Genomic DNA, 27,358 nt, shown 5'->3' with positions numbered 1-27,358 from the left:
ATAATACCAAAGACGTCGACGACGACGCCTTTAAAAGGTCTTATACGATATTATAATAATAATAATCATAGTAATAATAATATAATATTAGGAATACGCATATAATAATATATAATACGTATATTTCGTATATTGTATTAGGAATATAATAATATAACCGCGTAAAATATCTCCAAAATAATAACACTGCCCCCTATAATTTAATACGTTATAGCGAGTGTTGGCGGTCGAACGCGCGTGTCTCACGCTTGGTAAGATTACACGCGTGTATAGTTATGTTATGGCATATAGGTACTGTGTATGCGGTATGCGGTATATTATATATAATTGTTGTAGAAAAAAAAAGTAGGTCAGCATTTTGGTGGTGGATGTTTGTCTATCGCCCCTTCGGTCCTCGGACCAGATAGCGTAATTTTACTGTATTCAATTTGAATGCAATGATTGCATTCGATAAAAAACGATTCTGAGCGAACGAGGGAATCTTTTTTATCTAATTTTATTCGTTTCTATGGTGATAAACAAAGCGTATAAGAACAGCTAGGTTAGGTTAGGATCAGAATGACTTATATAAATAGGTAATTTAAATAAATATAATTAAAATTTATAATTAGGAAATATCATAAAAATGAAGAAAAAAAGAAAAAGCTCAATACTCGCTCAAATATTTTGAAAATTTTATCATATCCTGGTAAAACTAATATAAATAAACAACCCAAATTTCAAGTTTTTACGAATGTTTTTAACCGAATTACAACAAAAAAACTCCCAAAATTAAAATGTCTATCAATAGCTCAACAATTGCTAAAATTTTCCGAACTTTAAACTGTAAAGAACAAAATCCAAAATACAACTAAAAATATCTCTTGTTATTTTTCATTTGAAGCAATATTTCTGGTAGAAAACGTCGTCCGTAATTATTTAATATTATAAAATCGTGAAATCGTACTTTTTCTCCTTTAACTGCTTTTATTTCAAGTACCGTTTCGAAAATCAAAAAATAACGCCTTTAAAGTACCAGCTCGAGAACATTACCTTTCAGAAAAGATGCTACACTTGATACTTTTGAGCAAGTTTAGAGGGAGAAAAGGTGTTTACAGAATAAAAAAGAAAAAGAAATAAACATAATTGTAAAACCAATAAATTCCTCGCTCCGCTCAGAATATAAAATAACTAGCAAATATATCATAAATAATCCTCTGAGAAAAGCTGTTGCGTGGTATGATAATAATAACGACAACAACAATAATAATATAATATGTAGGTATTTCAAGAGTTTGCGAATGAACGAGAAAAATAGGTAATAACAATTTACAGCGCCGTTATCAAAACGTAGGTACTTGTATTATAGTCGTGCGTGTTGTATTTCGTATTTTTGTTGGCAACGCTCGTGCGTGTGTGTTAGGTTCGCCATTATGTAATAATATACGAACTGGACTTGAATGGAATTCGGTTAAAGAAGCCGCAACAAATCAAAGCTCTAACGAAATCAGTCACTCGTCGTCGTAAAACCTACACACACACACACACACGCGCGCGCGCGCGCGCGCAATAATTAGCAAGTGCGTATAGTTAATACCCGGTCGTATACAATAATATTATAAAGTCAGCTGAGGCCTAATTCTAAAAACAAAACAAACATTTAAAATATAAGAAGATCATATTCGACTCACTCAACTCTGTATCTACGGTTGTAAGTTTCGTGTATACCTCAGGTTTGATAATGTCTATGATACGCATTACTATTAGCGTTCAATTTGAATTCAACAATCCTAAGTTTAGACAACCAGTAATCAATTATGTCAACTTTTGAATTTAGATGCTTACAAAAAAATAATTCTAATGATAAATATTTTTAAATTGCTATAGAAATAACTATTATTACTTATATCTTATGAGAAACTAACTTGTATTACAATTCCAAGGCTTATTTTTTACAACCATTAAAATATGTATGAATTTTAATACATAAATTGATCATTATTAATTAGAATTAATGTTCGTTATTTTGACAAATTAAAAATATCAACTTTAAATACTCATAATATATCATTCTGTTTATACATTTTTTCAACTTCTTAATTTAAAAAAATAAAATATTTAAAACGTCAATTTAGTAAAGACGAAAAACATATTAATTTATTGCAATTATTTATAATTTAATTGTAAAACTTGTAATAGGTAATAATGAGATATAATATGATGACGCATATCTAATAAATTCATTTCTTTTTTTAAATGCCCATCAATACCCTTTAATTAGTCTAAATATTTTTTAAATTTAATTTCGTATGGAAAATAATAATTTAAAAAACAGTACAATGTTTTAAGCTTTACGGTTAATATTTTTTGAAACGAAATACAATTGTTTAGAAAAAATCATTACTTTTTGTATAAAATACAAACTACATCCAATTTACTACCAAAAACCAAATGTTGAAAACTAAATCATTTTTACAACCTAAAAAAACTATTTGAACACACAAAAAAATATCTAGAAAAAACACAAACATTTCTGTAAAACTCTAATACTCCATTGTGTCTAAATATATGAAAAAACACACCTCATACAATATAGTCATCGGTTCACTCAGAACCTTAAATGAAGTAAAATAAAAATCGTACACCGTAAAAGTTACTGCACAACGTAGTCACAAGTAACTTTAAATATTATCTTAATCCTCGTCCTTGGATTGATAACACCACGTATCTTCGTGTTTCTTCTTTCCAACTCTACGTCAACGTTTTAAATTTTTAAATTATGCATTTTTCGATGGTTATTTTTCCGACGTTTGTTGGCTGGAATCCAAAAACACGATTTTAGTACCTTAATATTATAGGTACATGTAATTACCTTTACGGTCACCTTTTGTAAATTATCTGTCCGATCGCGCACAGGTGCGAGACGATGATGTTTACGGTATTAGCAAAAAAAAAAAATGAATATATTTATTTTTATTTTTTTGAAAATCTGAATAAATAAATTATTGAATTTCAAATTCAGTAAATTTACCAATTTTTTTATAATTTCACTTAATATAGTATTGGCACATTGAAATTAGTAATGAAATTTTAGTTATAACTTTGTACATAATAAATAATAATATATAACTGTTAAGATATAATAGTTATAATAGAGTGTAAAGCATTCAATAATATTATTTTAATTTGTAGATATGATAAAAATTAAATTTAAACTAGCGATATATTGTCAATCAAGGTTTTTTGCAGATTATGATTATTCAACAAAACGTATTAACCCATCAATAGCTTTATCCAATTATTATTTTTGCAAATAATGTGGTGAAATCAGTCGGTTAAATTTATACATTTTTAAATTTAAGATTTACTTATTTTTGAGTCCTATTCATTCAATTGTAAAGCAACATCGTAAAATTAAATTAAAAATAAATATCAACAAACATAAAATTTGTATCTGTAAGGAAATAAATACATAACCTAAATATTATATAATCATTTTTTTTCCAATTAATAAACAATCTGTATCAATTATGCCAGACAAAATAAAAATAGAAAAAAAAAAGTTAACAGGTCGTGAGATTTTGTTGAGAGAAGCCACTCATTGATAACACTTTCTGTTTACTTGATAATAAATTTAATTTAATGAATACGATGTCGGATAAACTAAAGTTCAATCATTAATTAGCAAAAATCTAAAATTTAAAACAAAACAAGAATTAATAATACACACGACTGATTAAAAAGAAACTATAAACGTTTAATATGAATTAATTATGATCGTTTATAAGTTGTACATCATTAAGTACAAGATTTTGTGGTAAAATACATTAAAAATCTCTGAGGATAGTAGCATCATCTATGATAGATTCCTCATTAATAATTGTACACAATACAAATGTGTACTTGATGAGTAAATTTTGTATTTTAATATTTTTACCTGTTTATTCAAAAATAAACTATATGAATAAAACTAGCCGACAGCGTGCACTTCGTTGGTCGTTAAAAATTCTAACTCTATATGATTCAAACTTTAATCAATTCGTTTTTAATATTCAGTGTAATGATGTTCAAAACTTAATATTTTTTAATATTTCTATTATAATCCGTAATCAATGATACCAATTATTCATAAAAAATTTCGATTTCCATCGACCATCATGAATCTCAAAAGCACTATTTTATATTTTTGGAAAATTCTTTCTTAGTGCACACTTAAATGGTGGAATAAAGGTACCGTAAGCATTTAAATTGTCTCAAGCTACCATCTTTCATGATCTATATTGATTAGTCAGTGAGTCAGTCAGGGCACATTGGATTCGGTATATCATTTTATAATCAAATGGGTGAGTTGACTATAAAATGATATACACATGTTTAAATAGAGGTGCCTTGAGACTAGGTTGTAATCAGAAGAAGAATTTTATTAATAATCTTTCATATTAATTGTTTTGAGATAAAGCTTTTTCACTCGTGGTCATTAATATGACTATTTGATGCATACGTTTGCCTCGTCTGTCCGAGTAACTACTGTCAATCATTAATAAACAAACATTTTCCAATTTTCTTTTTGAATCTTAAAATATTTGTCTGAGCACATCTTTAAAATATGAATATTGGAAAATCCTTTCTTGTTGCTCATCTAGATCATTAGAAGAACCACTATTCTAAATTTCAAGTTGGTATGTTTTGTAATTTTTTAGATGTAGCGATTAGAAAGTGAATGAGTGGTATTTGATTTACATATATAAATAAATATATTATTAATTGCTCATCTACTTAATAATTAGTTACTTACTGACTTACCGACTTACCTACTAAGGTATTTTTTTTTAAGAAAAAAATTATAAATACTTTTATGTTTGTTTTTTCAAATGTGAAATTAATAATAAGTATTATAATATAAAATGTAAAAAGTACCTATTTTAGTATTTTTTTTTTTTTTTTTTTTTTTTTTGGTATTTAATTGATACATCACATAATATATTGGTATAAAATCATATGTTGATAAAGTTTAATGTTCAATACCTTACAGTACCATATCTATCATAACCATTAGTTTTTAAATAGTTTTCAAAAAGTCTTAATCATAAATACTTTGCAAACGAATTATTTTTTTTATTTGGTCGTACAACTATTGGGCCTTGTTGGAGTACAATTATTCATTATTATTCAATTATGTATCAGTTATTTTTTATAGAAATATCAATCATTTTCTCTAATTGGTGTACTTATAAAGTTCTTCAATTATATTATAATGCGAACAAATTTACAGTTTGACTGAGGTAACAACATCAACATTCGTAAAATAAATAAATTTAAAAACTTTCATTATGAGGTACCTGATTAAGATATAACAAATATACAACGAGCTCAATATATTAAGACTTACTAATTAATTATTATAGTATTATTATCATTAGATTGAGTTCAAATTCTTGGAATTAATTAATTTTAATAACTGTTTACATAACATTATAGGAAAAACCTTACGTGATGATCAAAGAGGACAAAAACCTAACAGGGAATTCAAAGTACGAAGGATTTTGTATTGATTTACTACACAGAATAGCATCACAAGTAGGTTTTCATTACGCAATCACATTAGTACCTGACAACAAGTATGGAGCTTACGACCCCACCACGAAGCAATGGAATGGTATAGTCAGAGAACTCATGGACAAGGTAATCGCCATCATTACTTTAATATCACTATAATATAAATAATTCACCGCATTGATATTCAGCATCAAAAAATGTGTTTACATTTCAGAAAGCAGACTTAGCCATGGGTTCAATGACTATTAACTATGCTCGAGAAAGCGTTGTCGACTTCACAAAACCATTTATGAACATGGGAATAGGCATATTATTTAAGGTAATTTCATAATAAATAAATTTAATTAGGGTTATGATTATAAATATTTCACATGACATTTTCGCTTTTTATTAAATATTGAATAATATATTTTTAATTTTGTATTTTTTGGTATGTTTTTATAAAACAGTGGCTCCCAAAACCTCTCCTATTCTACGTCCCCCCCCCTTTATAGATTTTTAAAAATCTCGCGCTCTCCTATAAATTATAAAAAATCGATGACCTTTTTTGGTGTACTTTACATATAACTATCTATATTTTATATTCAATACAATATTATAACTATTATAAGACAAGAATTATTAAACAGATAACGTGACATAAAACGATTAAGTTTCACGCTGCGGCCAAACATTTATAGTCTTTATCGGTTATCCGTTAGTGATACTCGATTAACAGATAAAGATTTCCGGTCAAATATTTTTTTCTCTAAGTTTTAAAATAAAAATTTTACTTCGTAATAACTGCTAGCGCCCCCCTAGCAATGTGTATACGCCCCCAAGTTTGGGAACCAGTTGTATAAAATCATCACCAGATTAGACTGATTTTCGAAATTACCGAATGCGATGTAGAGAAGATATATTTAAAATAGATAATTGTTTTGTGATTTATATAATTATACTTTAACCAATATCTCTATAACATTTTTCACTTAATATTTCATGAAACCTTCATCAAATATTTCAAAAAAATAAAAAAATAAATTTTAGAACTCTATGCATAAATCAATTAAATACAAAATACATGACTAATACAAAAAAATAAAACTGATAAATTAATTAAAATGTATAGAACCTAATTATAATGCATCGATAAAGACGGGTATAATTAATTTAATTTATATTGTAAAAAATACATCATAAAGTTTGTTAAAAAAAAATAACAAAGTAGGTACAATGAACTTTTACAATCATCACTTAAAATCTAAAAAGTTTGCGATTCTCCGGAGCGTTTTATTACTACGCTTAATTTACTTTTCCTATTACACGAACACGAGTGGTATAAAAACAACACAACAATAATAAGACCTGTAAATAAAAATAGAATCAACAAAACCACAACTTTAAACAACAGTTTTTTTTTATTCTTGTTGCAGGTCCCGAGTAATGAACCATCCAAATTGTTCGCTTTCTTAAATCCCTTGGCGACCAGTGTCTGGAGCTTTATGTTTCTCGCCTACATGGCCGTGAGTTTTTCACTGTTTTTTCTGGCCAGATTCTCCCCGTACGAATGGCGGCCACACACCGAAGAAAATTTCCGAGATGGTCGTTTCACCATATCAAATTGCTTTTGGTTTGTCGCAGGAGTTTCATTGAAACAGGATGCAGGCATCACTCCAAAGGTAATCACAATTATAAAATTATAACGTTTCTCGATAACAAATTTATTGCCTTTTTTGTGTTTATCCTACTGTACGTAGGCAACTTCCGCTAGAATTCTAGGAGGTATATGGTGGTTCTTCACAATCATAATAATACCATCTTACACAGCTAACTTGACGGCATTGAGAACAGTCGAGCGGCTACAAAAACCCATACAAAATGTAGCGGAATTATCATCGCAAGAAAAAATAACATACGGGACCCTTGAAGGGGGATCGACCATGTCATTTTTTAGGGTAAATATAAAACAAAAAAAGTTGTCTTTTTATATAATAATTCGTTATAACCATTACTAGTTTAACCATTTAATTATTTATCTCATATTATATCATATTGTGCTAACGGCGTTAACACATTAACATGTGTCTTTAAATTTTTTTATATGACCCCTTAAATTAAAAAAAAAGTCAAAACCCTGATTTATGAATCATGATACATTGATATTAAACACTGAATACGTGATAGTTACTAATAAAGTATACCATATGTATCTATGGGTAATATAACGCCCAATTCACTTACTACAAAAGACAATAAATAATATGATGCGCTTGGCCCCATGTTACGCCCGTGCACTTAAGAGGAAGTGATACTCGCATGTGTTGTCTCCGTTTTACAAGTGCGTAACATATTAAATTTTACACTCAGCAGATCACAATTAGTTCCGTTAGTTTAAAATTTAGAGTGAATTAATCTCTTATAAAATTATTCAATATCATAATATGTTAATAATCTTAACACGAGTTATGAGTATTAAGATGTACAACCAATTTACAATTTTAAAATAATCATACTAACATTTAAACTAAAATTTAATGAAAATTGTATGAGATTGACTAGATAAAAATCGTACCTAACTTAAACTGTCAAGAGATTCACTCTAAACTCTAAACTAACGGAATTAAACGTAATCTGATGAGCATAAAATGTGTTATGTTACGCATTTGTAAGACGGATCAACGTATGCAGGTATCGCATACTCTAAATCACTGACTCGATCAACAACATTGTGATGAATTCGACTCACTATCCTTATAAATTATATTCAGGCAACATTTATATTAAATGTTGACTCATTAATTTCATAGACTATTACTTAATACCTGTATGCTTATTAAACTAAAGTTTATCGTCACTATTTATAACCTACATTTGCTGTTGAAAATTTCCAATGACAAGAAATTGAATGTATTTTTGGTTATAAAACATATTTCATAATATACCTATTTATTCGTATTATTTATAGGACTCCAAAATACCAATATACCAAAAGATGTGGAAGTTTATGGAAAAACATCAATCGGTATTTGTATCAACTTACGAAGAAGGCACGAAAAAAGTACTTGGGGGGAATTATGCATTTTTAATGGAATCTACGATGATAGATTATGCCGTTCAAAGAGACTGTAATTTAACGCAAATCAGCGGTCTTCTGGATTCTAAAGGTTACGGAATAGCAACGCCAAAGGGTTCTGTCTGGAGAGACAAACTATCATTAGCCGTACTAGAACTCCAAGAAAAAGGAGTCATTCAAATGTTATATGATAAATGGTGGAAAAATGCAGCCGATATTTGTATCAAAGATGAAAAAGTTAAAGAATTCAAACCAAAGCCTTTGGACCTTAACGATTTAGGTATGTGAAAACGTATAATATTCAAATACATTATCTTAATTAAATTTGTCAGTTATAAGTGGTAAACCATAATATACCATTGATAAAGAAATGAAACATCAATTTATTTATTTTTACACAATTATTTTTAATTAAAATTACACGCGTTTTCATCTTTTTTTTCACATAAGGAACGGCTAAGAAAAATTATATAATAATAAATTATAAATCATATATTTAAATAAAAACATGTAATTTAATGTTTATAAATATTTAAAGCGCATTGATAGGTTATCAAAATCTAATTAGATTCTGCTAGTACCTAGTATTCAATCGAAAAAAAATACAAAATGGTTTTAGTGCTAAATTTATATTAAAAGTATTTATTATTTTTATTTTTTCATCTTTTAGAATTTAGTTTAAAAACATTTTCATATTAATAATATTAAACTTCTAATATTAGGTGGAGTGTTTGTATTTGTCTTATGTGGGCTAACTGTAGCTGTTATGATAGCAATATTAGAATTCTGCTGGTATTCGAAGAAAAAGTCAACAGATCAAGTAATTAATATAAACTTTGTTTGATCAAAACCCTATTCGATTTCATGAGTATATTATGTTAAATTTAAATTGTAGCAACTACCTGTTTGTACGGAGATGGCAGAAGAATTGAGATACGCAATACGATGTGATGGTACCAAACACAAAGCAACTTTAAAACGAACGTGTAATGGCTGCTCACCTATCACTACATACGTACCAGCTCCAATGCATATAAATCACGTTACCAGTCAAATTGTAAGTTATGAAAATCAATATAATACAATTGTTATAATACTATCGCTATTGTACACCTAGTTAATTCATTAATAAATATTTAATACAAAATTAAAATGTATACAAACAAAAAACAAAAAAGTAAATAGAAATACTGTAAAAATACAAATTCCCATAACATCAATAATTTAATGCTATAATAAATTTGTCACGAAACAATACGTTTTATACATACTACAAAATACTCTAGTATATAAACTCTACAGTCAATACATTATGTATAATATGTATTATACATATTAAAATCATACATGTTTTGTATGAATAAAATGTATTGTGTACATATTTTTTTTTACCTAAGACTTGGATCTGTTTTAGGACAATGTTCCTATGGTTGAACTAACGAGGCCATCAATCAGCGTCGACCATGAAGAAAAATAACATTTACCTTCCGACTCGCCACCGTTACACCCAGCGAGTCGGAGTCCGTTCAAAAATGTCCAATTTCGATTCCACTGAATCTCAAAATCCATTAAGAGACAAAATAAACTGCCTATAAATTAAGATCTACCTACGTTTTGAATCCACCATAAACGGATAGTTACTAGTTTTAAATAAAAATGTATATAAATTGTTATTCCATACATTTTATTTTATATATTTATGTGAATTAAACAATCGATTTCTTTATTGCAAATAAATAACTATATTATATTAAATAAAAATTATTCTATGTTTATGTTGATTTATATTTCATAGTTATACAATATTCATCGAGCACTTCTACTGAAATTATGTGTAGGTATGCCTACAATAGTACAATGCTATTAAATCAAATTTAAATTTATCAAAAAAAAAACATTACTAAAGTTTTATTAACTGTAGATCCTCAAAACATTTATTCGCTCTTATACTTACTAAAAATACATTTTTATTTAAAGATTCCATAGAAATATGTTCCAACAAATTTTTCCATTCTTTTAACATTTGTTTAATCGTTTCGGTTTCGTTTCCGCTTTTCTTTATATAGTTTATTTTCCACAAATCTGTTAAAATATTACTGTTTTGGGCAGTTTCATTAGCTACGTGAAAGTCAATTACATGTAACAACTTATCTATCAAGTGAAAAGTGTAAAATATGCTTCGAAGTGAACTGGGACTGGGCACGATCTGAACATCAATCTTAATACGATTTATTAGTAAATTTATAATATTCCATCGAATGTATTTGTCGTAGCAAAATTTGGCAAGTAAATTGCATTGGTACTCAACATGGATAGACTAAACAAATGAAAAAAAAAATTAAACTATGAAACTACATGATTAAATGAGTCAAGTTTAACAAAACTTTAAAAAAAAACCCATACAAATTAATTAACTATGTCCGTGACTTGGTCCACTGTTATAAATTTTAAATTTAAGAGGAAACTACACCCGCTTTTGTTGTATCCCTCTTAAAAATGTACAACAACAAAACCGTAACTTTCATGCATGAGATAAAACCACTCGGACTGTAGTGATATTTAAGACCCCAGATTGATATAATGATTAAAATATAGTTGAGAACATTATCAGTGAAATATCGTTTTTATTTATTTGAAATCACTCATACGAAAAAACTCAAAAAGTTCTTATTGTTTAGAATTCCATATTTGAGTTTATTAAACTTGAATAACCCTTTTTTCTTTACGTTAGAAATTATATTCGTTTCATAACGATATTTTACAGCTAAATTTCTCCTTTTTGTGATGAAAATGTCATTTATTAATTATGAATTTATGACTAGCGTTTTAGGTTCTTTCCAACGCAAAACAGTTTTTGCCATGCCTAAATTTGTAAGAGGGAGACAACACATATGGGTGTAGCCATCCACTTATAATAAAACTATAAATCATTTTTGCGATACTATTTTTACTTAGATTTATATAATATTTTATATTGCAAACTTAATGTACATCTGCAGAGACCAGATGATCAAATTAAACACTTAATCGAATATATATATGACTGAAGGTGATGAAATAATATATTTAGTTTCTACTCAAATTATTTAAGCTCTTCAAGCTTTTATATTTTTACGGTGACTTACGTTATATAAGTGATGGTTGTTTAAAATTGCAAATGCAGTATTTTGAACAAATGTCATCACATTGTCTCGGCAAGTGAATCCAAATTCATTACTTTCTGATATTTTCGCCACCAAGTCGACGAAATATCTTACAAGATTATTACAATCATCCCAATTACAAACCGCTTCTAACAATTCTGAAGGATCGAATAATGTACAAATAAGAAGATCTAAAGCTCTCTGTATGGACTGTGACATTATTTCAGTAGAAATTTGATCGGTATTCTGGGAATTTATTTTCAAAACATTTGTATTATAACCAGAATCAGTTGGAAATCTAGACATCTCGTTCAAAGTTTTCATAGTGATTACAGGTTGGACTAAACATGTATTTGAATTTTTAATAAATTTAGAATAGTTCGATGAACAGTTACTAACTGAAGACATCCCATAATCAATATTTATTTTTTCTTCTTCTGGCTCAGTATCTAAAATAATATACGATTAAAAAGGATTATGATGTGATCTACAGTAACTGTCAACTGTTAAGTAAATAAAAATATAAATGTATGAAAAATAAATATCAAAAAATAAGGTTATTATATTAAAAGTGTTAAAATTAGAAAAAATTTTATAACACATTTTAATGTTTTCAATTATTTAATCAACTATATAGTATGAGTAATTATATTTAAAAAAAAATTAATTAATTAAAATGCATGAAATAGTACCTTATTGTGCAACTTTAGTATAATTAAAAACTTTAAAAAAATATCAGGTTTTGCACCCAAATTGATTTATTATTACTTAAGTTTCGGATGTTGGATGTATTAGAGTGTTCGCAAACACCAGAATAAAAAATTTAAGCAACCATCTAGGAGCTCATAACTTACTGCTATTATTGGATTGAATATGGGTATTTGGTAGGCCAAGAAAAACTGAATTTAAGAACTTAGGTACCTACATTTTTAATTTATAGAAAGTTCTTAGAATATTAGAATATTAGAATATTATTTCACCTCATAAAATATTATTAATATTACTATTATAGGTACTTAATGTTAATACAAAATATCCATTGAGTTAGATAGTTGTCTAGGTCAGCATTTATTTTAGATACAGTGTTTAAACTAAAGATTAGCGGTGACTAATGAGGAAAAATAGCCATGTGGTGATAGGCCATATGGATTATACATTTTTTAATTTTACCTAAAATAGGTTTATAATATTTTTATCAGTTATTCAGTAAATGTATATCAAAAACTAGAAAAAGCTAGTTTTGCTTTCCCATCTTTTTTCTGTACCTATTATAAGTGTTAAGATGTTGAATTCAATATAAAATTATAAACACAGTACGCTGCATGACAGGCACAACGCATGAATTATATGTAAACGTGAACGTGTTACAAATCGAAGTATGACATCAAATTATATTCAATAATTAATATTAAATACGAATAAAAAATCTAGGAACCTACTTCTATTGTATAGAAAGTTTCAAGAGTAGGTATCTCTTCGTTTAGATAAAAGTCACAGTATTTATCAGAGAAAATAAGTAATATATTAATAGAAACATAGCATATTATGTTTATGAGGATACTTTATATTATTACATTTATATTATTAGAAGAATTATTTTAACTCGGTAGGTTGGACCAATTTTGTAATAATTATCACAATATTAGGTTTATCATTGAAAACAATAATTTAAAAAACAAAACTAGTACGGTTCACTAATAAGCTTGTGATTGTTAAACCTGTTTCGGTAATAGAATCTAAGTGGAGTGGTATTTATTTTTAAAAAATGTTAGGTATTTAAATATATGGAAATTATTTTTACTTAAATTATATTAAAAACAGATTAGATTCCTTGATAGATTGGAAGTAAGTCAAAACGTTTAATTTAAACTTGGTTTTATGAAAATGTTTACTCTATGCTCATATGTGTATATTATATTATACATACGTAATTTTTCAAGATTCAGAAGATCCACAAAAGATAGAGACAAATACGCATTTTCTTTAATACCTTGTTGATCAGATAGTCTGTTCGGTTGAGAATCACATAAAAATTCCTTTATAAATAAATACAAACATTATCTAATATAGAGTGATAGATATTAATGTTAGCAAACATACAAAAAATTAACTCTAAACTCTCTTTTTAAAATTACCAATACATTATTTTTTAAATTATAAGATTTTAATTATATCTCATTATTTTACTGCATAAAAAATACAAAAATTGCAATAATACTAAAAATATTTCAAAATCAAATTAATATACCTATGATTACATTATTATAAAAAATTATTAGATTTATAAACTTTAAACATATTATGTTATTTTTGTGAGTATGATTAAAAATAACAAAAATTACATACCTGAAAAAATAATTCAGTCTCCTTCTCCATGATTTTTGACTGAACGCTAGTTACATAATCCACTATATCCATTTCAACAGGTTTGTTTTGTATAAAAGTAACGGCCAATTCCGTATTTAAATCACTTTCCATTTCTGTATAAGCTTAAAATTATTAAAGTTTCTAATTAACATAATTCAGTTCGATTCAATAATGTATTATTTTAATATTTAAGTATGTATAATGCATAGGTAGTATAATACTTTTATCCATAAAATAATTCGATGTATCGAATAATATCCAATTCACAAAAATACAATTTTTATTTATTTATTTATTTTTTAGGGTTAAGGCTTCGACAACTGAGGTCATTAGCCTGGGGAATTGTAAGGGAAGGTACTATAGGTTTTAACACATGGGTTTCTGCAGAATTTTGAATGGGCACCCGTAGGTTTCTGTCATGCCCGGTTGGGGGGCGGCGGCCTCTCTCTCCAGACACCGCGAAATGCCCGAAGAGCGATGCCACCCGTGACTGAGATTCGGACCGGCGACGGCGCGCGTCGCAACACTCGCAACCAACGTCTTTGTCCGCTCGGCCACTCTACCCCCAAAATTTTTTTTAATATGATATACAGCATGTCGCGTGAGGATATATCCATTAGCCGAAGAGAGGGACTGGCTGCCTAGATAAAAACCAATTTTTTGCCGTTTTATCTATAAACTAAAAAAATTATTAAAAATCATGTAATTAATGAAAATAAAATGTTGAAAGGTCAACATTTTCAGCAAGATAAAACTATAAAATATGTACCTTTATTTTTTTCAAAAATTAAAAAATCATTTTTTTTTAAACTTTTTTACCAAGAAATAAAATAAAATTACAAATTAAAATACATGTAGCCCTTGTCTATGAGAGTCTAATAAAAAAAAAAACAGATTTATTATATACTTGTGGGTAAAAAAAGTTTAGGTACATTGACCCAAAAACTGACACGTTTGGGTACAAATAGATACAACGTTTGGACACATAGAATAAAAGGTATTTTATGATTTTTACCTGTTAAACCAGAGAACTTTTGGGTACACATATACAAGACTCGTTTGGGAACACATCATATAAGCGTGGTCTACAATAGTAGCCTAGAACGATAGTAGTATACTCATTTATTGCTCGATATTTTATCGCCGAACCAATTAATATCAATTATATTTTAATTGTTTTACAATTATCAATTACTATCGTAGTACCATTTATACTGTATATTCGTAGTCGCTTATACTGTATAAGCGACCACAAATATACATGAATCTAATACTTGTTATCTAGACTATAACAATCTTTATTACAGCATCATAAATATATATATATATACATATAAATTTCTTTATTCAATCAGTATAAAAAATGTCTCAGTTTGTCTTCAGTGTCATTGACTATTGTGAATAGTTTCGATGTTAGTGACTGAAGTTTTTGAAACCCGTCGTGGTAAAACCTAAGTTATAATTCATAGTTTTAAATTTAGCGAATTTATAATAAATAAAGACAGTATAAATGTTTGCTGTACTAATCGTAACAATAATACAACAGCAAAAATAACCACAAATTTAAAATTCGTAATTTCTATTTATGGAGACCACAATCATGAAGCTCTCCAAGGAGAAACCCTTACAAAGCAAAAAATAATGTCAGAATTTTTTTTTTTTTATTTTTTTTTTTTTTTAATAATAAATAAGATGTTCCTAACCATGGCTATCTACATCTAGTGATATTATAATGGTACATTTTTAACAATTATAATATTATGATAATTTAAGTAATAATAATAATAATTGTATAACAATAACAATATTGAAATAATAATTACAATATGATAGTAGGTATAACAGATATAATAATGACAAATTGTATAGCTTGATATTGACGCTACAAATAGCAACAGCTACTATATAATGTGGAGCTGTTACACCAGAAGGTCATGCGGACGTCCACGTTTTAATCTACGTTGAGGCGGATGTATACATGGAGTTGATAGTGAAGTGAGCCAGGGAAGTTGAGCAGTGAGATATGGAAGTTTTTTAATGAGGTTTTAATATGGTCTGTGATTTCCTGGATCTGAAGGTCTTTGTGTAGGTTTACGTTCCTTATAAACCAATGTCAGTATTAAAAAGGAAGGCAACAGTAGATTTAAATGCGAAACCAAACAAACTCATAAGACAAGAACTTCGTAATTGTCAAGAATCAGGTAACCTCAATAATGCTGACGTGCATTTATTTCGTAAAAGTATGTAAGAAGCGAGGTTAAAATCATTTCCAAAGGTTCGAAAGTCTTTGTTAAAAGCAAAATCTATGATATTATATAAAAGTAAAACTGAATTATAATTGTCAAAGGGTGAGCAATTTTGTTTTATGGAGTCTGTTGATAGTATTCCTATTTTTACAACTGTTAATAAATTGCCTCTATTAAATAATGCACAACATGTATTAAATGCTGATGGTTCTTTTTTATACGCACCTAAACATTTCCTACAATTATATACAGTTCGTGTAAACATAATACATAAATGGATTTTATCTACCAATTATATTTGTTTTTATGGAAACAAAATCTCAACAAGCTTATTTTGACGTACCTACCTATGGTTAAAAATAAACAATTATTTTTAAATTCCACGAAAAACCTTTATAGATTCAATAAATTATTCATTTAGACTTTGAGAAAGCAGCCCATAATGCAATATTAGAAGTTTTCGAAAACTGTTTGATATCTGCCGGCTGTCGTTTTCATTTGATCCCAAATGAAATGTGTACAACATTTGGTGCCCATTGGTCAAAAACTTTGCATAATATCCCTGTATTATTATTTATTAAGATATAACCTGACAAATATAATATATTCTGTATTAGCCAACTATCTATTATAATTTATCTATATATCATTCGTTTCCGTTTTTCTTCTGTTAAAATATTCTTAATTATTTTTTGTCGAAATCGGTCGAGTATTTTCTTAGTATTTAAATCTCAACTTTACACTTTGACTCTTTTATAATATAATAACCGTAACTAATACTTCTTCCCATCAATATTGTTATTGTTGTATTTTAGTTATAAGCTAACATTATTATTTATTAGTTTCATCATTCTATATTCTTATCTTATAAGATATAATAATCACCTTATTTTAATTTTGTGTACCTATACTACTTTATTAATATTTACCTACATTATGTTTATATATTTTATTGTCGCGTATACTATGCATCTCATGAATTCACATTAATTTTGAGCTATAATAGTATATACTTACTAGAAGCTAAATAAAAATAAAAAATAAAATAAAAACTGTTGCTAAGATTTATTAGCCTAAATGATAAAATATAGTACTTAGGTACAAAACAGAAAATTATATCCAATCAAAATCGCCCCAAATAACCAGGAGGGTTACTCATTCGGAAACTTACGACGCTGGACAATGCTTGACCACAGCGCACGCATTAGTAATAACTAGGGAACGGATTTAAATGCTCTAAAAAACAAGAAAAATGCCTTAAAAAAATACGATTTAATGCCTTAAAAAAATGCTTTAACATCAAAAAATGCACTAAAGAAATGTCCTAAAAGACTTTAAAAATGGGTTTATATTCAATAAAAACAAAATTTTGTATTTAAAACTTATAAAAAAACACATTATTATAAAAAATCTAATAAAAAATATTTAAATACAATACAACCTTAATTAATTAACTTTTGATAAATAGTTTATCGTATCTTATCTTATCTCTTATCTTTACCTTAATGTGGGTAATAATCGGTTGTAACTTGTATGTATATATTTTGTGTCAACAATAATTTCGTAATTTCGTATATATTTAGGTATTTTAATTTTTTTTTAGAATGAATGTGGAAAAAATGTTGAAAAAATGACTTAAAAACCACAAAATGCACTAAAAATTTCAAAAAATGCAAAATAAAAGTTACATTTTTTAATTCTTTGATGTAGGTATGAAATGAACTTTTTGCTTGAAAACCAATGTTTTCGAACATTCAGAAAAAAATGCAATTTGCATTCAAATCCGTTCCCTAATAATAACCAATGGCAATAGGTATATACCTACTATTATAAATTTAAAAAAAAATAATCGATTTCCGTGTTTCCGTGAGCTGAAACAAAATTCTTGTGTGAAACCCTTTAGCAAATGGGTTGAAACATGAAGCTACAAATCCATCCCAAGTTTCAAAGAATCTATTAATAAAACTTTTATTGAAAACGGCCCAGTAGTTTTTGAGCCTATAGGACTAGAAAAAATTAAAGAAACAAAGAAGTAAACATTAATTTTGATACACAAATTTCATATATATTAAATAAATACCACTCATTCACCGTTATATATCTCAAAAACTACAAAACGTAAGAACTTGAAATTTGGAATATTTAGTGTTTCTACTAATAATCTAGATGAGAAATAATAAGAAAATATTTTCCCAAAACTGCATTTTAAAGAAGTCCACAAACAATATTCATGATGAATATCGTAAAAAATGTTTTATTCATAAATAGCTGACATTGGTAACACATCATAATATTGTAAATTATTGTAAGTAATTAGTAGTGTGTACCTATCATAAAGTGATTAAAAAACATATATATATATAATTTTTTATTATTTATTGATCATTGATTATTTATTAGTGTAATAACAGGGTAATTAATAATTGTGACAGATTAAATTAAAATATCTAAGAAACATATATATGGCATCTTTGCCTAATATCGTTAGGAAAGGATAATATGAAGTTCATAAATTGAATTCATATTATGAACTAGGCAATGATATCATTTCCTTCCGCTATTAGGAATTATCATCATTTCCTAGGAACCGTCATCATTTCCTAAATGTAAAAATTTCCGGTAACATATATAAAAGAACAGGCCTTTTTTATGTTTCCATTTTTTGACGACGCTACCTATTCAACTTTTTTCCAATTTTTTCACAGAATTGTTCCAAATACCCTTCCTGAAAGTCACCACGTCACTTAATTTTTCATTTTTTTGTCTGAGGGGAAGTAAAGGAGGGATTTATTTTTATTAGTAACACTATCTTTCCACCAAAAAATATACTAAACCTATACTATAAAGATGTAAAGTTTGTGAGGTTGTAGCGGGATCTACTAAACCAATTTTTTAAATTCTTTATCAATAAAAATCCACATTATTTTTGAGTGTTACAGTGGTTAAAAGGGGTGAAAATAAAAAAAATCACCTAGCTGGAACCACTGAAGTTATGGGTATAGAAATACCGAAATTTTAAGCTATAAATTAATATAATATTTTCATTAATAGTTTTAATATTATGAGAAGTTATATGAAAAACACAGACCAGCTCAATTATATAAATTGCGTTACGGATTCCCTGCAGAGTCTGACGCGAGAATTAGATTAGATTAGCCCGGTATAAACAACGAATTAAACAAAAAATTTGAATAATTTATAAAGTCCGTATTTTTAACAGGCAACGAAGTGCATGGGGATCAGCTGATACTATATAAATAAGTATTTTTTTGTATATATATATATATATATATATATATAATATAAATGATTGTCGTTAGTTTCTCGGATAGATGACGTAAAACAGCATGCATCAAATTGTCACGCTTATGGCCATGAAAAACCAACTATAATCTATAATATCTTAAAACAATTAAATTATACATATATCAAAACTTATTATTTATAAAACAATTCTTCTATATGTGTGTATGTTTGTTGCCAATAGATTCAAAAACCACTTTACCAATTTTGACGAAATTTTCAGAGATTGTTCTTAGAGATATCAGGAAAGTTTAGAAATTATTTTAAGCCGCATTCGGAAATATAAATAAATGTGATATCGCCATTTTAATAAGAGGTGCTCAAAAATATTAATTGGTTAATGGTTATAGGTAGTAGGTACCTTTCTATTTTAGATTACGTAATATTTAAAACACAAATTTATGTTATCGGTTACTTAAACGACAGGGGATGCCAGAGTACCCATAGCCCTCTCCCCTAACTAAATCCTTGCCTGTGTGATATTACACTATTTATATTTGTTTGAAACTTATAATAGATAAGTACCTACTGTATTTTAATTCTAATAAAATATAATGAGGTATAAACTTTCTTTTTCTTCAACATTATCTATTGTATTAAACACGATAATAATTAAAATTAAAAAATGTCTAGGTATAATAAAGGCATTAAAAATAAAATAAAGCAAGAGTTAAGACTATATATTAAATACTTATAAAAATATAATTTTATTTCATGAAAAATTAATAACTATAATATTTAACGGCGTAATAAAAATGGTTTTTGCAAGGTGCTAATTTAACAAAATATTCAAGTATAGTTAGATACCTACAAAATGGATATCTAACCAATAAATTATGAACTATTTTTGTTTTCGATTGTCAATATATATTTCGGCCCGTAGAATTTTATTTTGAAAAAAAAAAAGTTTGGAAACCGCTGCTGCCTGCTATAGACGGTATATAGTACCTACATCGACTAAAAAACCAATTAGTGTCCGTAGAGAACATCATTCCGCTGTGTACTACACTACTACTCACATCTTTGCCATTTCCTTACGGTTCCCAGTATGAATATTATTTTTCTACTTTAAATTACTAACGAATTAACTCACTGCGATTATTGATTTTGTTCGAAGTTGAACGAGAGAACAGAGTAAATAATAGCTGCAGCACACCGTCTGTCGTCTGGCCTCGCAATAACAACTATTGTTTGACGTTTTTTTTTTTTGATTCCGATAAGACTTACAAGTTACAACCGATGGTCGTACTAACTACTAATTGGAGATGTCCGTCGTTATATTATACGGAAAATTAGAACTTTGGAAAACGTCAAAACAGTAATTTGTGAACAGCGGTCAAGTTCGAAATCTGAGCCGCGGTTCGCCGGTACATGAAACGTCTTTGACATCAATAATTTTTGAGGTTATATCGCTTTATCAAATTTTCCTTCTCTGGGATATTTTGTTTATTATTATTTATTATTAATAAAAATAAAATTTTGTGTAATTGCATCGTATCTCTTAACTCTTTATTAATTTTACAACAGGCAACATACTACTATAATACACTGAAGTACCTACTTAAATCAATATTTCGTGGTTAATTTAACTCCAGTACAGACCAAATCGGTTTTTTTTTTATCCAATTAAAATAATATATTATCATGGATGGCTCTAAGATGACGCAAGATGAACTCGTGGAAAAATTAAAACATCAAGTGGCGTTAGAAAATATAGAACTATTATTAATGGTAAATAGTGTTTTACGGTTAAGTAGAGTATACGATTTAATAATAAATAAAGAGCAATTAATGAAAACAATTTACTTAAAGCATAATTTATGGATATTATACAGTATTATACTCCATTTGATTACCAAACAAATTTTCCAAAAATTATTTAAGAACTATTATTTAATCAAAAACAACATTATTATCAACTCTTTATAAACTAAGAGAATTCTTTTATACTAATTACAGTGACCAACAATATTTTATTACCTTTTACCTATACTAGAAGTTTCCAACAAAGTGTCTTTGCTATCTTTATAAATGTTTTATTCAAATTTCCCTGATAAAATCTAAATAATTGTTGCTGTATTTTATTTGACAATTTAACAATTAATAATATATATTTATGATATACATAGAATAGGATATGATATTACATTTTAATGAGTTTTTTTTAAAATTCTTGTTAAGTGATAACATAACATAGACATCCATGTTTAACTGACAAGAGTAGGCTCGTCAGTTAGTTTTAAATATTTCTCACTTATTGCATGATTTAGTTGGGTAAAAAAGTTGAATTAGATATCTTGTGTTTAAGTTTTAACTGTGTAAAGTTTCTGATGTAAATGTATATCAGTTACCTATTAGTTAGTCCTTATACTTTAAAAACCCATACGGGTATGTCATATTTTTCTTTGCTGATAAGAAAAATTATGTTAGGTATATAACAAAATAAACTTCTCAATATTCTCATTATTACATTGTTAACAAATCGTCAGTGAAAAATTTTATAAGTTCTTAGAAATAGATTCTTAGAATAATTGTTATTTACTGGTATGAAATTAATATTTAGAAATACAAAAAATATAAATCATTTCCTATTTAATAATTAGTGTACATAATACATATTTTAAAATTAATATAGACTACTTATTGAATTTTTAATATAATATGATATGTAATTTAAAAGGTTGAATAATGTAGATATCATACTTGGTTTAAAACGTTATTTTAATCCCCATGTTCCTAATACAAACCAAGCTTTAACTAAATCATGTTTTATTAAATATAGGTACTTGTAAGGATTTCCAAATAATTATAAAATTGCTATACTTAATCCTTATACACTTAGTACAAATATACGTGTCTAGTAGACAAAATATTTCATTTAATCAATTCAAATTGTTATGCTTCTCAACAATTCAAATCAAATTTTTATATTTCCAATGCAATGTTATGATTTTGTTCTTTGTTATTTTGCAGTCATGGGATTAGATAAGAGATAAAAATTATTATCATTGACATTTTGCATAAAATATTAAATAGTATGGATTGTCCCGAGTTAATTGAGTGTTTTTACTTTAAAATTCATCTTCCGAATTCTAGAAGTAAACCTTTAATTTTACTTACAGAATATTTCTATAAATTCAACTTTTATACAACTCATCCCTGTCAGATATTTTGATGTCATAGCTGAAATAGTTTTTTTTTATTCATCGCTTCTTGAAACGTTTATATGTACAAAACTTTTTTAACAGAAAATATCTAATTTTAATAAGTTTAAAAAATACATTACTTGATTATCTATAAACAGAAAGTATATAGAAAAATGTGCACTACTACAATTTCTAATATTAGTCATTATAAACAATGTTTACACTGTATAAGTTTACTTATAATTTTAAAAATGTAACAGCTTACAATTTTAAGTATGTTCTAGAATATGTTATATATAAAATATTGTTTTAAGAGATTATAAAACATATAGATGGGTATATTTATAACTGAATCTTTCAATTTCAGAAAATGAGTAGATTGTGTTTCAACAAGTGTATTATAAAGCCAGGGCCTTCACTAGATAGCACTGAACAAGTAAATATCATATATTATATTTAAATAAAGTGCAATTATTTTAAATTAAAATTTCTTTTTTCTTTTAGAAGTGTGTTTCAATGTGTATGGATCGTTATATGGAAACAGTGAGCCTAGTTTCGAAGTCCTTTGGTGAAAGACTAATGGCTGAATCCCAAAATATGCATTAAACCAAAACAATGCATCAAATGAGTGTTACTTGTAGCTATAGGTTTTTTGTCTTTCTTACTGTTAATTGTTTATTTACATTTGTAATTAATTTTTAAATACTACAAATAATTTATTCGTATAAAAGTAAAAAATAAACATCAGAAGTCTAAAATCTTGTTTTTCAAATAAATACTCAAAGATGAATGTTATGAGTCCTTATCTTTTCTGGACTGCCATTATGAGTCTGCAACAAAAAAATATTTAGTTCAATATTCATTAGAAAATTATTTCAATAGTTTTCATATAATCTATTAGTCTATACTCTATCCAGTGAGAGAACATGCTAATTTTGCAAGTCACAGTTATCTCAAACAAAATATTTTTTCAGGTATCAAAATATTAAAATTAACAAAAATATGCGAGAATGCATTAACGCAATAACAATATTATGTAAAAACATAAATGCGGACATTATTTATAATTATAAATTGTAATACTATGAGTGTACAATTTATTTAACTTACAGAAAAATCAGTACTTGGAAGGCTGTCATTTCCGCATGACACATCTTCATCAGTTTCAATGTCTTCCAAACTAGATTCATTTTTATTACTTTTTAAAGACTTAATATCTTCATCTGTGTTTTCATTTCGATCAATAGTAGATGGTCTTTTAATTGGTGATAACTGTTCTATGCTTAAGCTATTTAAACTCTCTGTAAAAACAAAAATATATTTAAAAGTTGATATATAATATATAAATTATAAATTAATCTTGATATCTCTCAGTAAGGATATATAATTAATTTATATAAACATTTGTGCTATGAATGTTGAACTTTGAAATATACAAGCTAAGTGTATTTCATATATTTTCTTATAAATATATTTAAGCAAAGCTACCCTATCTGGCTGGGGATGGTCAACCCTCTTCCAGAGTTTAGCTGTTTAAATTGATCACTAAAATCATAATATCTAACTAAAGCAAAATTAGTCAAATTAATTTCAATTTCATAATAAAAAATTATAGACATGTCAAATAATTTTTACACTTTTAACTTTGTTTTTGTAATTGGTAATCTGATTGTAAATACTGAAAAAATAGTCATTATATTTGTTGGAATTTATATTAGCAATCTATATAGCTTCACTTATACACTATTACAATAATACTTTCTTTAAAAAAAAAATATATATATTATTTATTCCTACATGTTTGTAAAAATTTGGAAAATTTTTGATTTAAGAATGTATGTTTTTTCAAAGTAGTAATCAAATTTTTTAAGAGCGTCTTAGGTTAGAATTATAACAGTTTTTTCAATTTTTTTATTTGGGTAAATGCATAGTTGGTGCTGTAAAAGTAAAATAAATTGTTATAATTTTATCTTCACATCAGCAACCTAAAAAGTATAGAGAATAAGTAGCTACATAAAGCCATATTTCTATAATATATACATAATATAATGTAAAAAAAATTTGGATCGACTAATTGAATGGTCTACCCTCCTACCAAGAATTGTTGTTTTTTTTTTTTTTGGGGGGGGGGCCTGTACATAAGGAAATATGAACAAAAAATTCTAATAAGTTTAGTAATACATAAAGTCTATACAATCATATTAATATAACTTTTTAACATAACATTCAATTCACTTACCAGAGCTTTCAATATCTTTCAACTCTATGTTATCTGATAAATTAAGATTTGATGATGGCAATGAACCTGAGTGTGGATGACTATCATAATGTGTATTTTCCTCAAATAATTTTGTTTTCACTGGTGATACATTTGGTGATTTAACATCAAGTGTTGATTTTATTGCTTCCGCATTACTTTTCAATATTTGAACTAATGAAGATCCCTCATGTGTTTCACCATTATGTTGTGTTGTATTATGCTAGAAAAAATATTTTAGTTTAAAATAAAAATAAAAACTATTATTTATACAACAAACCTTAATGACATCATTAGTTGATTTATGTTTTGACTGGTAAGTTTCAAGAATTTGTAACAATAAGGGTCTTTTATCATCTAAAATAAATAATAGAACATAAATTTGTAATAAATCTATTAAATAGATTGATAGAATGTTCCTATTTTTAAAGATCAACATTTTTTTAATTAAAAATTAATTAACTACCTACCTTATAACATTTATATTGTATATAAATATACTAAATTATAAGTTTTTCAATACATATTACAGCATATTAAAATATAATCAAAAAATAATTATAAAACAGCATCTTCTATGTATTTTAATACACACAAAAATTAAAATTAAAATTGATTATGGAAGTTACAAAAAACTATACTTAACACAGGATAACATACTTTCAAGCAGAATTAAATTCAAATATATATTGTAGTATTATAAATGCAGAAAACGTGTTTATATATGTTATATCTATTTTGAGTGATCTACTCCGATTTTAATAAACAAATAATTTAAGTTAAATTTTTTTTTTTTAAATAATGTATACTTTTTTTTTATTAGCCTTCAGTCATTGACTATGATGGCAATAATATATACTTAAGACTGGCAGTTCAGTTAGCCATTCTTGAGGTACGTGAAAGTTACTTAACTAATATAATAAAATATTACCCTTTGAGAGAGAAAGTTCTTCAAAAATATCATCTTTATCTTTGAATTGATATTGATGTGCAGCGCCAGTTTCAGAATCAAATACAGATGCTGTAAACTTTAGTTCTAAATACTCAAACAAATCTTTAACTAAAGATAACAATAATGATCCATTGTCATTAGAAACAAAGTCTTTAATTTTGTCTGTATACAGTTTATTCTGAAATAAAAAAAAGAAAAATCAATAATACTTAACCATACATATTATTAAAGTACAGGCTTAAAACGATCATAGAAATTGTAATAAAACTCAACCATACTCATTATTTAGAGAGCCTAGAACAGCTAAACACCATTACTGAACCTTTAGTCCATAAAATGAATAGCCCAAAAGTGTTATTTTATTTTAAAAATGCTTTAAATTTAAGAATTAAATATAAAAGATAAACAGACTAAGATTTTCATGTCAAACACTACCTATTGCTAAGTAATAAGTTTATAGTTCAGACTAGGAAGCATTGATAATTGATATTAAAAATATAATATTAAGACTTTCTATCTTAGACTATACTATAGTACTAAATGTGGCGTGCAGATTGTGTAAGCATTGAGGGTTATATATTTTCTGTTACTTGACTTATTATGATTAATATTTAATTTATACCTGAAATGATGAACCTTTTTCAAGAACATGAAAAACATTTGCTCGAAGTTCGGCCTATTACATATCAAAATATAAAAATGTTATAAAACTGTAGTATTGGTTAATTATGATCATCTACTAACTCTCATTTTAGACAAAACGCCAGTGGATTCCAGTGTTTTCTCAACCATCTCTTCTAAATTTGTGTTATCGATGGACATTTTAAATAATACTTGACTCAGCAGACGAAGTTTAGTTCTTCAAAATTATAACTATTACGTGTAAAACTCACTCAATCATAAACAATTCCACACAATTTTGAATGAAAGGTAGATAGATAGATCAAAATATGTATTAAAATAACTACTAATAATTTCACAGTCAATAATAATATTAATACCCAAATGAACTGACAAACATAAAAATCCAAAAGGTTTGGTTCAACCGTTTAAGTAGCTATAATTTATTACACTTTTATTTTGATATTTTAAATAAATTGTCAACTATTGCAGTAAGAAATAAACAAAAGTAATAACTAACAATAATTCACCTATTTAGTTTAAGAAATGTTTAATTTTTTATTTTTATCAGCTTAACTATTGATATGAAAATGAAAGTCAAAAACCGCCAAATTCATATTGTTATCAGTTACCTATCACATTTCGTAGGTTGACACAATTTAAAAAAAAAAAAATAGCAAGTACAATTTTTATTTTTTTATTATTTTTTATAAGTAGTTTCTTAACATGAGAT

The 27,358-nt window shown here is 26.8% G+C and overlaps 4 protein-coding genes across 5 annotated transcripts in view; 2 read left to right on the top strand and 2 right to left on the bottom strand.

The window, feature by feature from the left end:
• Positions 1–10,365, top strand: part of LOC107166653 (glutamate receptor ionotropic, kainate 2-like) — a 210,905-nt gene extending 200,540 nt beyond the window's left edge. The window contains exons 9-16 of the mRNA XM_089222230.1: positions 5,458–5,661; positions 5,750–5,854; positions 6,951–7,196; positions 7,275–7,472; positions 8,483–8,870; positions 9,313–9,410; positions 9,486–9,647; positions 10,005–10,365. Of these exons, the coding sequence (XP_089078356.1) occupies positions 5,458–5,661; positions 5,750–5,854; positions 6,951–7,196; positions 7,275–7,472; positions 8,483–8,870; positions 9,313–9,410; positions 9,486–9,647; positions 10,005–10,067 (1,464 nt within the window). The 3' untranslated portion in view covers positions 10,068–10,365. The remainder of the gene's footprint in view (positions 1–5,457; positions 5,662–5,749; positions 5,855–6,950; positions 7,197–7,274; positions 7,473–8,482; positions 8,871–9,312; positions 9,411–9,485; positions 9,648–10,004) is intronic.
• Positions 10,366–10,386: 21 nt separating this feature from the next.
• On the bottom strand, positions 10,387–21,010 carry LOC149057688 (uncharacterized). 2 transcript variants are annotated; one of them, XM_089222231.1, is made up of 5 exons: positions 20,669–21,010; positions 14,080–14,222; positions 13,661–13,769; positions 11,716–12,182; positions 10,387–10,907 (listed from the first exon to the last, which is right to left on the bottom strand). In XM_089222231.1, exons 2-5 carry the CDS (start codon positions 14,209–14,211, stop codon positions 10,491–10,493), a joined length of 1,125 nt encoding a protein of 374 aa, XP_089078357.1. In that variant the 5' UTR covers positions 14,212–14,222; positions 20,669–21,010; the 3' UTR covers positions 10,387–10,490. The 2 variants fall into 2 exon arrangements, with proteins under 2 accessions (XP_089078357.1, XP_089078358.1); XM_089222232.1 differs by having other exon boundaries at positions 20,743–21,010.
• Positions 21,011–21,237: 227 nt separating this feature from the next.
• Positions 21,238–23,553, top strand: LOC149057687 (mitochondrial import inner membrane translocase subunit Tim13-like). The gene is made up of 3 exons (XM_089222234.1): positions 21,238–21,380; positions 23,163–23,231; positions 23,300–23,553. The coding sequence occupies exons 1-3, from the start codon at positions 21,294–21,296 to the stop codon at positions 23,399–23,401; spliced, it is 258 nt and encodes an 85-aa protein (XP_089078360.1). The 5' UTR covers positions 21,238–21,293; the 3' UTR covers positions 23,402–23,553.
• On the bottom strand, positions 23,463–27,175 carry LOC149057686 (uncharacterized). The gene is made up of 7 exons (XM_089222233.1): positions 26,749–27,175; positions 26,627–26,680; positions 25,984–26,182; positions 25,333–25,409; positions 25,035–25,275; positions 23,906–24,096; positions 23,463–23,625 (listed from the first exon to the last, which is right to left on the bottom strand). The coding sequence occupies exons 1-7, from the start codon at positions 26,824–26,826 to the stop codon at positions 23,575–23,577; spliced, it is 891 nt and encodes a 296-aa protein (XP_089078359.1). The 5' UTR covers positions 26,827–27,175; the 3' UTR covers positions 23,463–23,574.
• Positions 27,176–27,358: the final 183 nt, after the last annotated feature.

This window comes from Diuraphis noxia, unplaced genomic scaffold, assembly GCF_037042655.1.
Source record: "Diuraphis noxia isolate RWA-SAM2 unplaced genomic scaffold, SU_Dnox_SAM2 contig0003, whole genome shotgun sequence".
In the NCBI taxonomy this organism is placed as follows: Eukaryota; Metazoa; Arthropoda; class Insecta; order Hemiptera; family Aphididae; genus Diuraphis; species Diuraphis noxia.
Note: the sequence above shows the minus strand (reverse complement) of the source record. Positions and strands in the feature narration are given on the sequence as shown.

Coding starts and splice junctions, on each gene's coding strand:
- LOC149057688 (XM_089222231.1), bottom strand. CDS start 14,211: ATGGAAAGTGATTTAAATACGGAATTGGCCGTTACTTTTATACAAAAC. Junction 13,770..14,079: donor AGACTGAATTATTTTTTCAG/GTATGTAATTTT, acceptor TTATTTATAAAG/GAATTTTTATGTGATTCTCA. Junction 12,183..13,660: donor TCTGAATCTTGAAAAATTAC/GTATGTATAATA, acceptor ATATTATTTTAG/ATACTGAGCCAGAAGAAGAA.
- LOC149057687 (XM_089222234.1), top strand. CDS start 21,294: ATGGATGGCTCTAAGATGACGCAAGATGAACTCGTGGAAAAATTAAAA. Junction 21,381..23,162: donor ATATAGAACTATTATTAATG/GTAAATAGTGTT, acceptor TTTCAATTTCAG/AAAATGAGTAGATTGTGTTT. Junction 23,232..23,299: donor CACTAGATAGCACTGAACAA/GTAAATATCATA, acceptor TTTTTCTTTTAG/AAGTGTGTTTCAATGTGTAT.
- LOC149057686 (XM_089222233.1), bottom strand. CDS start 26,826: ATGTCCATCGATAACACAAATTTAGAAGAGATGGTTGAGAAAACACTG. Junction 26,681..26,748: donor GCGTTTTGTCTAAAATGAGA/GTTAGTAGATGA, acceptor GATATGTAATAG/GCCGAACTTCGAGCAAATGT. Junction 25,276..25,332: donor CAACTAATGATGTCATTAAG/GTTTGTTGTATA, acceptor TATTTTTTCTAG/CATAATACAACACAACATAA.